Source organism: Petaurus breviceps, unplaced genomic scaffold, assembly GCF_028583685.1.
Source record: "Petaurus breviceps papuanus isolate PSGF00001 unplaced genomic scaffold, PetGlider_PUasm1.0 76, whole genome shotgun sequence".
Taxonomy (NCBI): domain Eukaryota; kingdom Metazoa; phylum Chordata; class Mammalia; order Diprotodontia; family Petauridae; genus Petaurus; species Petaurus breviceps.
In genome coordinates this window covers 48,381,031-48,395,588 of record NW_027186473.1, presented here as the reverse complement: position 1 = coordinate 48,395,588, position 14,558 = coordinate 48,381,031, and the positions used below count along the sequence as shown (strand labels likewise).

Below are 14,558 nucleotides of genomic sequence, written 5' to 3'. Positions count from 1 at the left end.
TAACTAACTGGCTTTTTAGTTTCCAAAGAATATTGAAGATGATGAAAAATGTCCACCGGCTTCTTCACCTCTAAAATCAAAGAAGAATGAGGCTCCATCTCCTGCTGAACAAGTATGCATATTTTTGGTTTTTCCAAAGCGTTCTTTTAAATCTAGATTCATGATTCTTTGAGTGATAATCTAAGAAGACATAAAAACTATGTGTTACATGACAGGGTTTATTGTAATTTACAGACTTGGGCATAATTATCTCTAGGTGGTTTATTCTATTTTTGTCTGTTTGGAGGGGGGAAGGCAGGACAGTTGGGGTTAAGTGACTTGATCAAGGTCACACAGCTGTAAGTGTTGTGTCTTGAGGCTGAATTTGAACTCAGGTCTTCCTGACTCCAGGTCAGGTGCTCTATTCACTGTGCCACCTAACTGCCCCTATTTTATTTTTTAAAGTGAATGTATTCTTGGCCTTTATAAAGTAGTAATTGTATGGTTACTAGTATTTGCTGCCCTTTTAGGCAACCATTAGTTCCTTTGAGCTGATTTTCCTATTTAGTAGTATTTGGTATATACATGTTTAATGTGATACTTTCTTTATAACGTTTACAAGACAATTTGCCTAAAATATTTTTTATGCCCAAAAGACTTTGGGTATGAGTACTTTCAAATTCCCCATGTTACCACATGTATATTTTATCACTCACATGGAGGAAAATAACACTTTTTTCATTGATGCAGTGGTACCTTGAAGAGTTCTGATGCTATCTTGTATATTGTGGATTTTTTTTTTCATCTACTTCATACTTAGGTTCTCTATTAGCCATCTGAATCTCATAACTTACAAATTATTAGGAGAGTCAGACCTGAACTATGCCCCAATTAAGATGAAAAGTTCTTTTCCAGAACAATCTCAGTTCTGATTGTTTCCTTAATAGGTTTAGGGGAAATTAAGACCATTTATTAAGACCATTTTAGTCACCAATAAATGTGAGGTTTTTCCTAAGAGATTGAACCAGATTTCTAATTCAGAACTTTTATTGGTTTTAGTTCAGTGATACGAACAATACCCAAGTTTTTTTGTGTACCTTTCTCTCCTTGGACTCTCAAGTGACATGAGTTCACTTGTGTTGTCTTAAGTTTATAGTCTAATTGTCTTGGTTTTGTGGGCTTTTCTTAGCTCTCCTATAGGCTTTTGTGATTTTTGGTAGGCTTCTTTTAGGGACATTTCTTTAACTGCTGCACTTTTTACCTCTAGCATAAGGAAACTACAGTAACAATTTAGTGTTTTTTTTAAGCACTTTGTTTTGTCACTGTTCTAGCAAATTATTTGTGTTCTTTTTAGAAAAAAAAGGAAGCAACTTTGGGTTTGTGTAAGTTTAAAATTATCTATAAGCAGTGTCACATAAAATGTCTCTCTTTTCTCAACCCTATTCTTCTTTTTCCCCCTTTTTCTTAAGAATCCAGCAGAGCATGTGTTATTGGCAAATCCAGCTCCCCTTCAGGTTCCTTCAGAGGTGCATCTGCCTCCCACAGTGCCTTCATTACCAGCCACTGTGCCAGTCTGGCCAAGTGAACCAACAACTTATGGACCAACAGGTTGTGGAAGAGAATCAGTATTTTCGGTTTTTTTAATTCTGATCTTTTGGGAATGAATAGACTGAGCATTGTGAATAAGTATGAGAAGCAGAAACAACTTTCCCCATAGGATCTATGCTCCTGTACTTTTCCCTTACCCATAGGGTTTGTTTAATTGTCTGGTTTTTGTAGGAGTATTGGGGAATTACATATTCTATTATAGTATCCATTCCTTCTCAGTTTGGGTGGGTGGGTGGAAGGCAGTTGAAGAAAGAGAAAATAAATGCTTGTTAATTGAAAAAAAATTTTTTAAAGAAATAGTTTTGTTGAATTGCTTATGTACCAAATCTTCTGCAACATCATTAATACTGGAAAGTGAAGGCAGCCTTACCTTACCTCCTATTGACCTATCTATAAGTTTTTTCATGGTAGTGTGTCAGTTAATATCATGTGCTTGATTTATTTGTTATGTTTTTGTTTCTCTGTAGGCATCATTTGATGTTTATTGCAAAAGAAATTTTTGCCTGCACACATCAGCTATAGCTAGTACAAAAAATGAAATCTTGATTGAATAAAAACATAGTATCCAGAATAGTTGATGTGTACTTTGTGGGAATCATATTTTCACATTTTCATAAAGAAAGTTGATGGGGGCGGCCAGGTAGCACAGCAAGTAAGAGCACCAGCTCCAGTGTTGAGAAGACCTGGAGATCGAATCCCGGGCTCAGACACTTAGCACCCACCCACAAACACCTGGCCGTGTAACCTTGAGCAAGTTACTTAACCCCAATTGCTTAGGGGCGGCCAGGTGGCTCAGCGAGTAAGAGCACCGGCTCCAGTGTTGGGACGACCTGGAGATCAAATCCCGGGCTCAGGCACTCAGCACCACACCCAGAAATAACTGGCCGTGTAACCTTGAGCAAGTTACTTAACCCCGATTGCTTAAAAAAAGAAAGTTGATGTACTGCAATGTATCTAGAGGAAATCAACTGGCTGTTGAGGGAACTTGTATGGAAATTGTCTATAGGAACTGTGTATACTTAGTCTGGAAAAGGAAAGTCTTAGAGGGTCACAGTCTCACCCATCAGGTTTGAAGGGTATCATGTGATGAGATAAAAATTCTACTTGGCTGCAAAGAACTTCCATAAGATTAATGGGTAGAAGTTATTCAGAGAAGTAGTTCTGGTCTCAGTAGTAAAAATACATTTCTAACATTTAAAGCTATCCCCAAATTGAATGGACTTGAGGGATAGTGAATCCTCCATCATTGGAAGTGGTAGAGGAAAATGGTTCACTTACCACTTGGGGATGTTTTAGAGGATTCATGTGTCCAGTGGAAGTTAGCCAGGAGTTGTCATTTTTTGTGTCATCGTTACCTTTGGCAGTCTGATGAAGCCTATGGATTCTTTCTTAGGTAATGTTTTTATGTGCTTTAAAGGATATTTAAATTTTTACAAAGAAGTCCAGTTATATAGGGATATAATTATCTAAATATAAAAAGTTCCAAGTGCACAAGCCCCATGAAATCTATCCACAGATCTTTTGGGGCATATGAACTCCAGATTAAGAACCCCTGTGCTAGACATGGCTAATGTTGCTCCTCTTCAGTTCTGAGATTTTATTCTTGGCATAAATTTTTACTTATAGTTGGAGATTCTTTTTAAACTTCTAGTAATCTTTTATTCTTGCTTTTCTTTTAGGTGTTCCTGCTCAAATTCCTGTTTTTTCAGTGACACAGACGTCTGGACCAGATTCTACTGTGTCACAAGCTCAGTTAACACCTGCCCCTGTTACTCCTGTTCCTATGTCAATTCAAGCAGTTAATCAACCTTTGATGCCTTTGCCTCAGACATTGAGCCTTTATCAAGACCCGCTGTACCCAGGGTTTCCTCTGAATGAAAAGGGTGAGCAGGCCATTGCCCCACCTCATTCACTCTGTCACAGTGGGGAAGATCTACCTAAAGGTGAGCTTTTCAGATTTAATTAGGAGTTACTAAAAAAGCAGAATCAGACTTCGGTAATGATAGGGATAGGTATTGAGTGGTATTGAGGAGTCCAGTTATTGTGTCAATGAAAGGATTTGCTATGGGATACTACCAAATCTTGTTTTTGCAAATTGAGTACTAATGAAAGTGTAGGTGTCAATGATCTAATTTTAGCTACTAATGAAGAAAATGTTTTATATAGTCCTGATAATTATTTGTGTTTATCAGACTAATGGTTATATGAGTTAAAATCAGATTTCATCTGATCCAATAAACATCAAGTGCCTTCTATCTGCAAAACACTGTTAGTTGCTGGGACTATAGAGACCAAATGAAAAAGTCTCTGCCAAGCAAAGTAACTTCTTGCATTGAAGAAACAAGGGAAAATACACGAAATTTGGATGAGTTACTTTTTATTAATGTCTTGTGAGCAAGTGACACATAAGGGTACAATGATAGGTTAAAATGAGTTTCTTATTTGGATTATATACCGTGTTTCCCCGATAATAAGACCTATCCCGAAAATGCCCTCCCCTTACTGTGTAAGATTCCTCTAAAATAAGCCCTCCCCCGAAAATAAGCCCTATTGAGATTGCTACTGTAGTGAAGGTGATCCCCTGCGCTACACGCTACATTACGGTACCCTCTGTATGCACCGTCCCCCCCCCCCCCGTGAAATGCAAGCAACGCTCCGAGCTGCATCCAATCAGAGCTGCAGCAGTGAGCGCGTCATCCTGTTCTTCCCCAGTGATTTACTTATTGAATAAAGGTACATTTTTTTGTTCACATTTACCTGTTTATTAAAATTGCTGTCAATGTTCATTACAGTAAGCCCTCCCTTGAAAATAAGCCCTCTGGTGTTTTTCTGTCCAAAAAAATAATAAGACAGTGTCTTATTATCGGGGAAACACGGTAGGTGCTGTGTATGCTTACTTTACACAGTCTAATAAGTATTTATGATGTGCCCACTATGTGCAAGGCATTGGGAGCACAAATGTACAATGAAAAGTTAAGACCTCCCCTAAAGAAACTTACGTAATACTGCCCAAGGTGAAATAGTGTTGGTGGGAAGAAAATTTATGCATGCGTGCCGTGTGTGTGTGTGTGTGTGTGTGTGTGTGTGTGTGTGTGTGTGTGCGGGTGCGTGTGTATGTGCTTAAGTTACTTTCTAGAAGTATGTTTCAGTCATGGAGGACAGTCTTTGCAGAGTTTGAATACAGGAAATAACGTTTCAAGTTTAGATGATAGTTAACCTAGTTTTTTTTTTTTGTCTGAAATGCTGAATGTGTAGAAGAGTTTTCAATAACACTCAAAATGTTTTGCAGATGTGTTGCAGGTAATTAGATGTCAAATTAGAGGAATTTGAATTTTATACTGGAGAAGTAGAGAGTCATTGACGTTTCTTAAGCATTTGAGCTTTAGGGGGATTACTTTGACAGTTGTTTGGAGGCCAGATTGAATAAGGAAGAGATGAAAACTGTTGTAATAGTCACCTGGACTAAGGTGAGAGGTGATGGATAGGATGAATGTAGGTTGTTAGCCTTGTGAGTAGAGAGAAGGGGATTGCTGTGAGGGCTGTTTTTGAGGTAGAATTATTATTAACTGATCAGCTCCAGTAAGTGGGTTAAAGGAGAGGGAAGAAATGAGGGTGACTCCAGAGTGTTGTGTAACTGGGTGACTGAAAGAGAATGGCAATGCCATTAAAAACCTAAGGGATTTTGGTTGGGGGGAAATCTGAGTTCCATTTTGGTTGGACGTGATAAGTTTGAGATACTAGTAGAATTTGAAGTTGACATGTGGGACTGGAGTTCACAAGTGACTGGGGATGAATATGTAGATTTGAGAAGAGTATTAGAATAATTGAAGAGATGGTAGTGAACAAGCTTATAGATCAGAAAGTCAGTCAGTAAACATTTATTAGGCATCTATGTGACTGTGCTAAGTCCTGGGTATACAAAGAAAGGCCTAACAGTCCTTGCCCTCAAGGAACTTGCAGTTTAATGGGGGGAGAGAACACTTACAAAGAAGCTGAAAAGCTGGTGTGGAAGATGGAGAAGAGGAAGTTTCTCCAGCCAGGGAGGGAGATGATCTGAGGAGGTGAGGGTTTCAGGGTTTGTTTTACCTTGAAGAAGACATGTTTATGGAGATCTTGAAGTCCAAGAAAACAGCCAGGAGGAGAATAATCACTGAGAGAGTGTCGAGTCAGAAAAGATGTTGCACAGACAAAAGTGTAGGGAGCTCTCAGAGAGGATGCGGGGGTTGGGGGGAGGGAGCAGCATGAGGAAAACTACAAAGATTTTCCCGAGAGAATGTTGTGCATGTGTATCAGTATGCGATGCTTCAGAGAGAGAGAACAGGCCGCCAGATTTGGGAGTAAAGAGAAGATTGATAACCTTGGGTATGACACTTTCAATTACGTCAGAAGACAGTGTAAGGAGCTAAGAAATGAATGAGACAAGATGGGAGTGTGGGACAGCTTGTGTAGATAGGAATTAGGCTGTGGAAGGGAGGAGACAAAGTATACCGTGAAATGGGGTAACAAGATCAATGAAGATTTTTTGTTTGTTTTTAAGATAAGGGAAGATGTGAGTAAATACACACTTCTAAATGAGTCCTTAACCTCGGGTCCATGAACTATTTTTTTGTTTCCATTTTTGTTTTTTTGTAAGAGTTTGTAGGCTTTACCAGGTGCCAGAGCATCTGTGACTAAAAAGTTAAGAAAGATGTATAACACAAGGAGCTCATTTTATAGGAGCTTATAATTTCTGAGTCTGATGTTAAGATAATTCAGAAAGCCATCTTCTAGTCTGGAATAGCGACTTAGTTTTGTTGTGGGATTGAAAGGAGTTACCAGATCCCCACTCTGTTGTGGGTACTGTTGAACCATAGGAAGGACATATTTTTAAAGGAGACTGTCAGCAGAAGGTAGGAGTCCCATGATCTGTGATAGAAAATGCTAACCAGAGAAAGAACTTATGCAATCTGAATACAGATCGAAGAATACTACTTTCACCCTTTTTTTTTTTAAACTTTTTTTTTCATTTTTTCCGTTTTGTGATTTTTCCTTTTTGTTTTGATTCTTTTTTTTTTTTAAAGCAATTGGGGTTAAGTAACTTGCTCAAGGTTACATGGCCAGTTATTTCTGGGTGTGGTGCTGAGTATCTGAGCCCGGATTTGACCCAGGTCATCCCAACACTGGAGCCGGTGCTCTTACTCGCTGAGCCACCTGGCCGCCCCTAAGCAATTGGGGTTAAGTAACTTGCTCAAGGTGACACGGCCAGGTGTTTCTGGGTGGGTGCTAAGTGTCTGAGCCCGGGATTCGATCTCCAGGTCTTCTCAACACTGGAGCTGGTGCTCTTACTCGCTGTGCTACCTTGGCCGCCCCTGTTTTGATTCTTCTTGACAGTAGGACTAATTTGTAAACATGCTTAACATGAGTGTACATGTATAACCTATATCAGATTGCTTACCATCTTGGGGGAGGAGATTGAAAAATTTGGAACTCAAAATTTAAAAAAATGAATGTTGAAAACTGTGTTTACATGTAATTGAAAAAAGTACTACTAATGGAAAAAAAAGTCTTACGGAGGGAAGATTAGAGGATACATTGTTGGGTCTGTATTTCTACTTCTTTCTCTGTGATATTGGGAGATAATATGACACAGTGAAGGGATCATTAGACTTGGAGTCAGGAGATTTTGTGTTGACACTTGTACAGTCATTGTTGAGTTTTCTTATTAAATCGGGAATACCATTTTGGGATTAATTGTCATGCCCACCTCATAAACCAGGATAAGCAAAGGTTTTTGTTGTTAAATGTTAAACATGTGTTTTAATATACAGGATCAATTTTTGTTACTAAGTTTTAGTGTATTATTTTGTTAACTCTATATTGATTACTCAGTGGTATTGTGTATTTGGAAAATTAGCAGTTCTGTGAGGATTACTGATGTCTAATGGTTGCATAGCTAATATTATACAGCTAATATTAAGAACAAGTGTTCTATATAATTTAGGATCTTAGCCAGTTGGTATGTAACTTTAGCAGTCAATTTTGAGGGTTTTTAAAAAAGTGAATAAAGAACTAAATGCTGAATTAGGAAGGAACAGCTCTTTTTTTTTTCACTTTCATTTTGTCAGGCATAACTCAGAAAAGGCTCTTAGAAATTTTTTGTTACTACCATATTGTAACAACCCATTTTCTTATAATGGTGAAGCTAAAATTGACAACTACAGATTACTTAAATAATAAATAAAAGAACTGACAATGCAGCCTTGAAGAATTATGAAACTACTGAGACAGACATGGTTTCAGTATTTTATATCATAGAGGGTAGGAAAGTAAAAGTCTGTGGGTAAATTTGTGTCTATTTTTAATATGTGATTAAAATGTATATTCTTTTTTCTTTAGATAAAAACATTTTGAGGTTCTTCTTCAATCTTGGTGTGAAGGTAATGATGTAAAATTTATCATAACTTTCCCCCAGTTAGAAAATACTTGAAATAAAAGCTAATTTTCAATTTGGGGCTTAAAAATTTTTTAACCTGTATCTTTGAAATGATAATTAACTCCTCAGCCTGTTAGATAGCTATCTGTTTGTTAAACACATTTTTATTACTCTTAAGTATTGGGTTTTTCATTGTCTTTGGGGAAAGGTACTAATTTCACAAAACCCTTTTTTCCTGGCTTATTGAGAGGGGTTGGTCAGTGAAATTAAATGGGACTTCCAAAATAGCAAAACAGGTCCTTGACTTTATTATAGAGTAAGCAAGAGAAACCTTTTGAGCTAGGAGGATTAAATAGGATGGATACAATGTGTACTATCATAGGTGTGTTTTGGGTTCTGGGCTCCTGGTTATTTGGAAAATGGGATTGTGTATCCTACCCCAACTTTGGTAAATGATGGTGATGCTTTTAGGTGGGTGGGTGTGATTATGAACTGTTTTTCGACTAATATCCAGAATGTCATAAGTCAGTAATTGCATATCTATCTAAGATCAGCCATTTGATTAGTTACTATTTAAACTGGTTATTTTCTAAAATATTTTCCCTTTCTCAGTTTTTTTCTTAGTGACTTCTCGGGATTATTAGCTGCAAGTAGCCTTTCCTTATACTGTATTTGAATTTTTCACTTGCTATTGGCAGGGACTGGTAACTTGGATCATTTGAAACAAGAGACTTTCTTTAAAATCCTAGAGGTAATAGAAGCCAGTCAAAGTTATAATGTTAGAGAATTATTTCCTATTTTCCTTTGAGTCACAGGTTCATTTATTACAGACCAAAGAAACATTTATGACACTAATTGTTAAACACTACCTATTAAAAATATTTTAAATTTTGTCCTTTTTCTCATTCTTTCAGGCATATAGTTGTCCTATGTGGGCCCCACATTCTTACCTATACCCTCTGCACCAGGCTTACATAGCTGCTTGCCGGATGTACCCAAAGGTTCAAGTTCCTGTGTATCCTCACAACCTTTGGTTCGCAGAAGCTCCTTCATCACAGAGTGAAAATGATTGTGCACGTACAGATACACACTTTTCTATGCCAACTGAAGCTAATGCTAACGATCATGCAGCACAGGCTGAGACTGGGTCTCCAACATTCTCTTCACCATTGGTTATCCCAACATCTCAGGTGTCGGAAAGCCAAGGACAAATTCCTTATCAGGGTGATATTGAATCTGAGAATCCTGGACAGTTGCTTCATGCTGATTATGATGAATCAATGGGTGGCAAGAACATATTTCCTCAGCCATCCTTTGGACCTAATCCATTTTTAGGAGCAGTCCCCATTGCACCTCCTTTCTTTCCTCCTTTATGGTATGGGTATCCATTTCAAGGTTTTATAGAAAATCCAGTAATGAGGCAGAATGTGGTCCTGCCTCCTGATGAGAAAGGAACACTAGATCATCCTCTGGAAAACCCAGATCTATCTAAAGAATGTAGTTCAATTTCAACAGCAGATCAATTTCAAGAAGTGAGAGGTGAAGCAGCACTCCCCCTCCCTGTTGCCAGCGTGAGCAGTAAGCATGATGGCCAAGCTGCGCAGTCACTACCTAGGATGCCTAAAGGGGAAAAAGCTTTTGCTACTGGTTCTGTAGAAGTGAAGACTCATCTTCCTCCTCACATGTTAAATGTAGAAAGAGAATCTCTGCCTTTAGTTGTAGAACCTGAGCTTATTAAAAGAACCATAACTAATCCTAAAGAAAGAACAGAAAAAGTCAAAGATTCTAGGGCAACTGATCACTTAGCCAGTCCAATGGCTAGTTCGGTAGACAGGGTACAGAGAGCAAGGGAAGAGAGTTCTGAGGATGAAAACGAAGTGTCCAGTATTCTGAAGAGTGGTAGATCCAAACAGTTCTACAATCAGACATATGGAAGCAGGAAGTACAAAAATGACTGGGGCTACTCTTCTAGTAGAGGAGGTTACCAGCACTCAAGAAATGATGAGTCTTGGAAAGGGCAGCCCAACAGAAGTAGGGAAGAAGGATATCAGTATCATCGAAACTTTAGAGGACGACCATACAGGGGAGATAGGAGAAGATCAGGGATGGGAGATGGTCACAGGGGACAGCATTCTTAGAACTGGTTACTTTGGAGGGTATCAGAGTAAAAACCATTTGCAAAGTGGAATGGCTTAATGTTCCCAAAGGCTTCTTACTTTTTTTAAAGAAGGGGGAAAAAACCCTAAAGTTGGAAATAGCTTCTCTCCCTAACCAAGTAACCTCAACTTGAGACTTAGGGGCAGGTGAATTCCTGGCATTACATTTTTTTCTTCATTGAAAGTTTGTTTGATTTTAGTTATTTGAGTGTCGCTTTCCCCTTCCCTTTCCCCCATAGGAACCTAGAAGATAAGTGTGTAAAATTTAAAAAAAAAATTTGATATAAAACATTGTAGATTTAGTATTGTTTTTCCCTACTTATACAGTTTGAGTTTGTGATATAAGATGTTGAAAATGTATGCTTACAATGTTTACTGAAATGACAGAAATATAGTGTTTGACATGATTTAGATTCTAAAAAGATAACATTGCACCAAATAGAAATGTATATTTTATTATGCAATGCCTTAGTCATAAACTGGGCTAAAAAATTCTCAGCCTACAACACTGTTGTCTTTGATATGCTTCCAACCCAAAGGCCTTTCATCTCAATATCTGTCAAACTTGAATAATGTTTTCTCTTTAATATTTCATATAAGGCAGCCGATTAACCTGTGTCTCAGAAATGTTGTACATAGTTCTTTTAATATTCATAGGGTATATTTTTGAATTTTAGAGTGATTTGTTGAACTTGAGATTGCAGGCAAGAATAGATATTTGTGGAAAAAAATAGGAAATTCAGTGATATGGCTGTTCCCACCAAGAATTCTTAGCACTGGTGTAAATATCATGGTGCCTACTCGAACGAAATGTAGATGCTATGCATTTTGAAAATAATTCTGCACCTGTTAGAACTGCAGAAATTTTTTAATGCCACTTTAACACTAATGCACTGACAGATTCTAAATATTTTGTGAGAAGAGACGTGTAAACATGAATATTTTTTTTAGCTTGACAAGTTTATATGGAGAGCTACTGGGTTTTTTTTAATTTGTTTTTTTTGTTTGTTTTTGGTTCTTCATACACTGTTGGTTATGTTTATCATTCTCCATATGCATGTTCAGATTGTTGGCTCTGTTCTATAAAAAAAAAAATGACTGTGACTTCCAGTCCTTTTCTAGAGGATGCTGCTAGAAGATGGGTTTTGTTTTGTATTTTAAAACCAACTTGTTACCTTAGGTAGCATTTGTGAGTGTGTGATAAGAATGTGTTTTTTGGTTTTTTAATTTTAACCTTTCACTGGTCCCTCCAGTATTCCCATTTATCCCCTTTGCATGTTGCACTCTGTCCTCATTTGGAGATTTGACTCTGAATAACACAGTATTAGTCATCTGTGTTTCTTTGTAAAAAATAGCTGTAGTTTATATTTTATATCTGTATATACCAATGTGAAACATACCCTCTTTTTTCATGTTTAAGAGATTATCTACTTTTTGATCAGGAAGCTTGAGTGAGAACATGCTATGCAAATAACAGTGATTTCTCTTTGCATGCCATGTATAATGCCTAGCCAAAAATTAATGTAGTGGCTTTTTTTTCTTTATTAGAAAATACTTTTTTTTTAAAAATGTAATTTATTTTAATTTGGTAGCCTGAAATAGATCAGTTTTTTTTTTTTTTTCTGGTAACCTTCAAAAAAAGTTCAAATGCTAGCTGGGCTTAGTGAATCTCTTCTGTACTGTATTAATGGTTATTTACCTCTGTGCTATTTTAATTAGCCAAATTCTTAAGTTCGGGTACTACCAATTTGAGTAGTGATTAAATTTTATCTGTTATCTAAAATTTTGAGAGCACTTTGAAAGATAGCATTTTATTATTGATGGTGCTAGCTAAAAATCTTTAATGACTAATTGTTTTATGCTCCTGTGAGCTGGTGGTGATCACATCAGCCATTTTGTGAGCTAGAACAGTTGCTGAAGGTAATGATAAGTCTTTTTCCTTTAGTGTAGTGTGTATGGTAGAATTATGGAAGAAAAGTTAAAGCTAGAAAAATCACACGTTTAGGGCCCATGCTTGTTAATTGCCTACAGATAATCTTCGTGAAAGCCACATTTATAGATATGTCTAGATTATTAGGTTTAAATAAAGCTAAAAGTTCTGATCTCAGGAGGCAAGGAAATGTTTTTCATCCAGTCTTCTGGAAATGCTTAAAAATTGGCTGTAAAAGAATATTGTTTGTTTCTACACAATCACTAGCTGCCTTACAACACTTGAGTGATAGCATAGACTAGGTTGTAGTTTCTGAAGAAAACACTGAACTGTTTCTACACCCCATTTTAAGGTGTAGAATTGAAATAGTGGTGATTTTTTTAAGGAGGTGGTACTTTGCTCAGTAACCTGGAATTAAACCTCTGCTTTAAAAAAAAAAATGACTTTTATGATTTAACAATCCTTACAAATGTGGATTTTTAAAAATTTAGGGACTTTTTTCTTAAGCTGAAGTCAAATTAGTGTATGATTGCCTTCCTCCACTTCAGTTTATTTTGTTTAATAATCACAAGTGTTTCTGTGTGTTATGGCACAAAGTTAGAATGGTTTTAATGTGAGTAAGTTTGTGTATAGGAGAATAGACTCATTTATACTAACAGCTGGAAATTATAGGACTTCTCCATGTTATAGAAAGCTGCATCTTAAAGTGAAATTATTGAAGAACTGACCAAAGTTTGCCTACTAGCTTTTATTATGTTAGGCATTATCTCTGTGACTTGTTTTCTACCCTCATTCCTTTTAGTATTACAGAGCTTTCCGGTATCCTCAGCAAGTTTGTGACCTGGGGAGAATTGGCTGTTTTTCATTCTAGTTCTCTTCTAACCAGCATATTGTTGGTGTCTTCGGAATCTTGCATACTGCTAACTCGCATCCACATTGATTCATCTGGTGTGGCAGACCCAACCTTGTGGTTTGTTATGAACTACAGAGTTTGCCAGACCTCAACTGTGATAGAGCTTTTGTGGCTGACTCTCCCTTTTCTCTTTCTCACTAGTGTGTTAGTTATTTCTTTTGTGACTTAAGGTGGTTGTATTAAAATACTTAAGAACTTCTAACTTGTTTGAGACTGGTGCAATAAAAGTTCCTTTCTAACCCTTTCTGGCTTAGAAACTTGATCAGCCATCTCATAAACTAGCAATATTTATTACTGCATCTTTTTTGTTTTGCCTTCAGTTTTTGATAAAATAAACTTTCTGACTTTCTCTTAGGGTACTAAGAAAGGTCCAGAAAGAGTGTAACCTATGTAGCCCAAGAGTACACACTTGGCTACACTACGTTATCTTTGTTTACTGTATTTTTGCCCCAGATTTTAAGTCTAAATACTACTGTGTGTCTGTTTGGTTCAGTTGAAGTGATAGATGTTCCATATGTCAATTCAGTGAGCTAAGTAATTTTGCCAGGTAACAACAGCCATTTATTTTTCACTAATTGGGATATTTTCCTGAAGATAGATTTTTCAGAAACACCAGTTATAGAGTATCCTAGATGAGGGGTGGGTGCATGTCTTACTGTGGGGCAACAGCAACTTTGGGGTTGAATCTACTTGAATGGAATAGAAATTGCATTGTTACGAACTAGAAAAAAAAATCCTATATGTATGAAAAAATGATAATAGCCTTACACTGAAAAATAATACTTTAAGCATGTAAGGATGTGATCCTTTGTGATGTTACTTGTATAGAAATATATATGTATATATATGTATATATACACATATATATACACATACACACAAACACATATATCTTTTGAAGTGTTGAAAGGAAAATAGTACTTTATATTCTTTATCATATCACTTTTTTGTAAGTGTTCAATATATTCCTGTTTATTTTTCTATGTTCTGTTTTGTAGACTTAAGTGTTTCAAAAGTATTTGAATGTATAAAACAATAGTAAATGCCCTACATGGTGTGATGCTGCATTGTACATAAAACTGTGCATATATTAAATTTTGTTTGTGTCAACAGCTTCTTGAAATGCTTTGATTGAGAAGTTTTAGCAGAGAGTATAGTAGAGCATGTCAGTACATTATAATGGGAATTTGACGTGGAGGAAAAGTTTTACGGTATTTAAATGGTTAAAGAAGTATGTGAAGATAAAAAAATGCATAGTTAGAACAATGATTTTACTTAGCTTTCTACTCTATGTCTCTCCCAGAAGACTTCAAAATATGTTGGAAAACTAAGTTTTTCTTGTCATTTCTTTTTGCCTGTATTTGTACTTTTTTGTGTTGGAGTTTTGCGTGCAATATTTTGTAAAGATATTTTAAAATACAGTAGTTGTTAAGATAACCACACCCTCATTTCATATGTAAAATTTTGTCCTGTGTCCACCTCCTCCTCCTTCCCTGGTTCCTCAGATTCCCTTTGGTCCCACCAACTTCTTCAGGGTTCTCGGTTTCTTACCCGGCTTCT

At 36.7% G+C, this 14,558-nt stretch overlaps 2 protein-coding genes across 3 annotated transcripts in view; one reads left to right on the top strand and one right to left on the bottom strand.

Moving 5' to 3' along the window:
• Window positions 1-12,525, top strand: part of OTUD4 (OTU deubiquitinase 4) — a 59,129-nt gene extending 46,604 nt beyond the window's left edge. For both annotated transcript variants that reach the window (XM_069105453.1, XM_069105452.1), the window contains exons 17-21: window positions 20-112; window positions 1,449-1,587; window positions 3,267-3,530; window positions 7,963-8,003; window positions 8,914-12,525. In XM_069105453.1, coding sequence (XP_068961554.1) covers window positions 20-112; window positions 1,449-1,587; window positions 3,267-3,530; window positions 7,963-8,003; window positions 8,914-10,137 — 1,761 coding nt within the window. In that variant the 3' untranslated portion in view covers window positions 10,138-12,525. The remainder of the gene's footprint in view (window positions 1-19; window positions 113-1,448; window positions 1,588-3,266; window positions 3,531-7,962; window positions 8,004-8,913) is intronic.
• The window catches only part of SMAD1 (SMAD family member 1), a 411,788-nt gene that overhangs the window by 394,336 nt on the left and 2,894 nt on the right, over window positions 1-14,558 (bottom strand). The gene's annotated exons all lie outside the window — the stretch shown is intronic.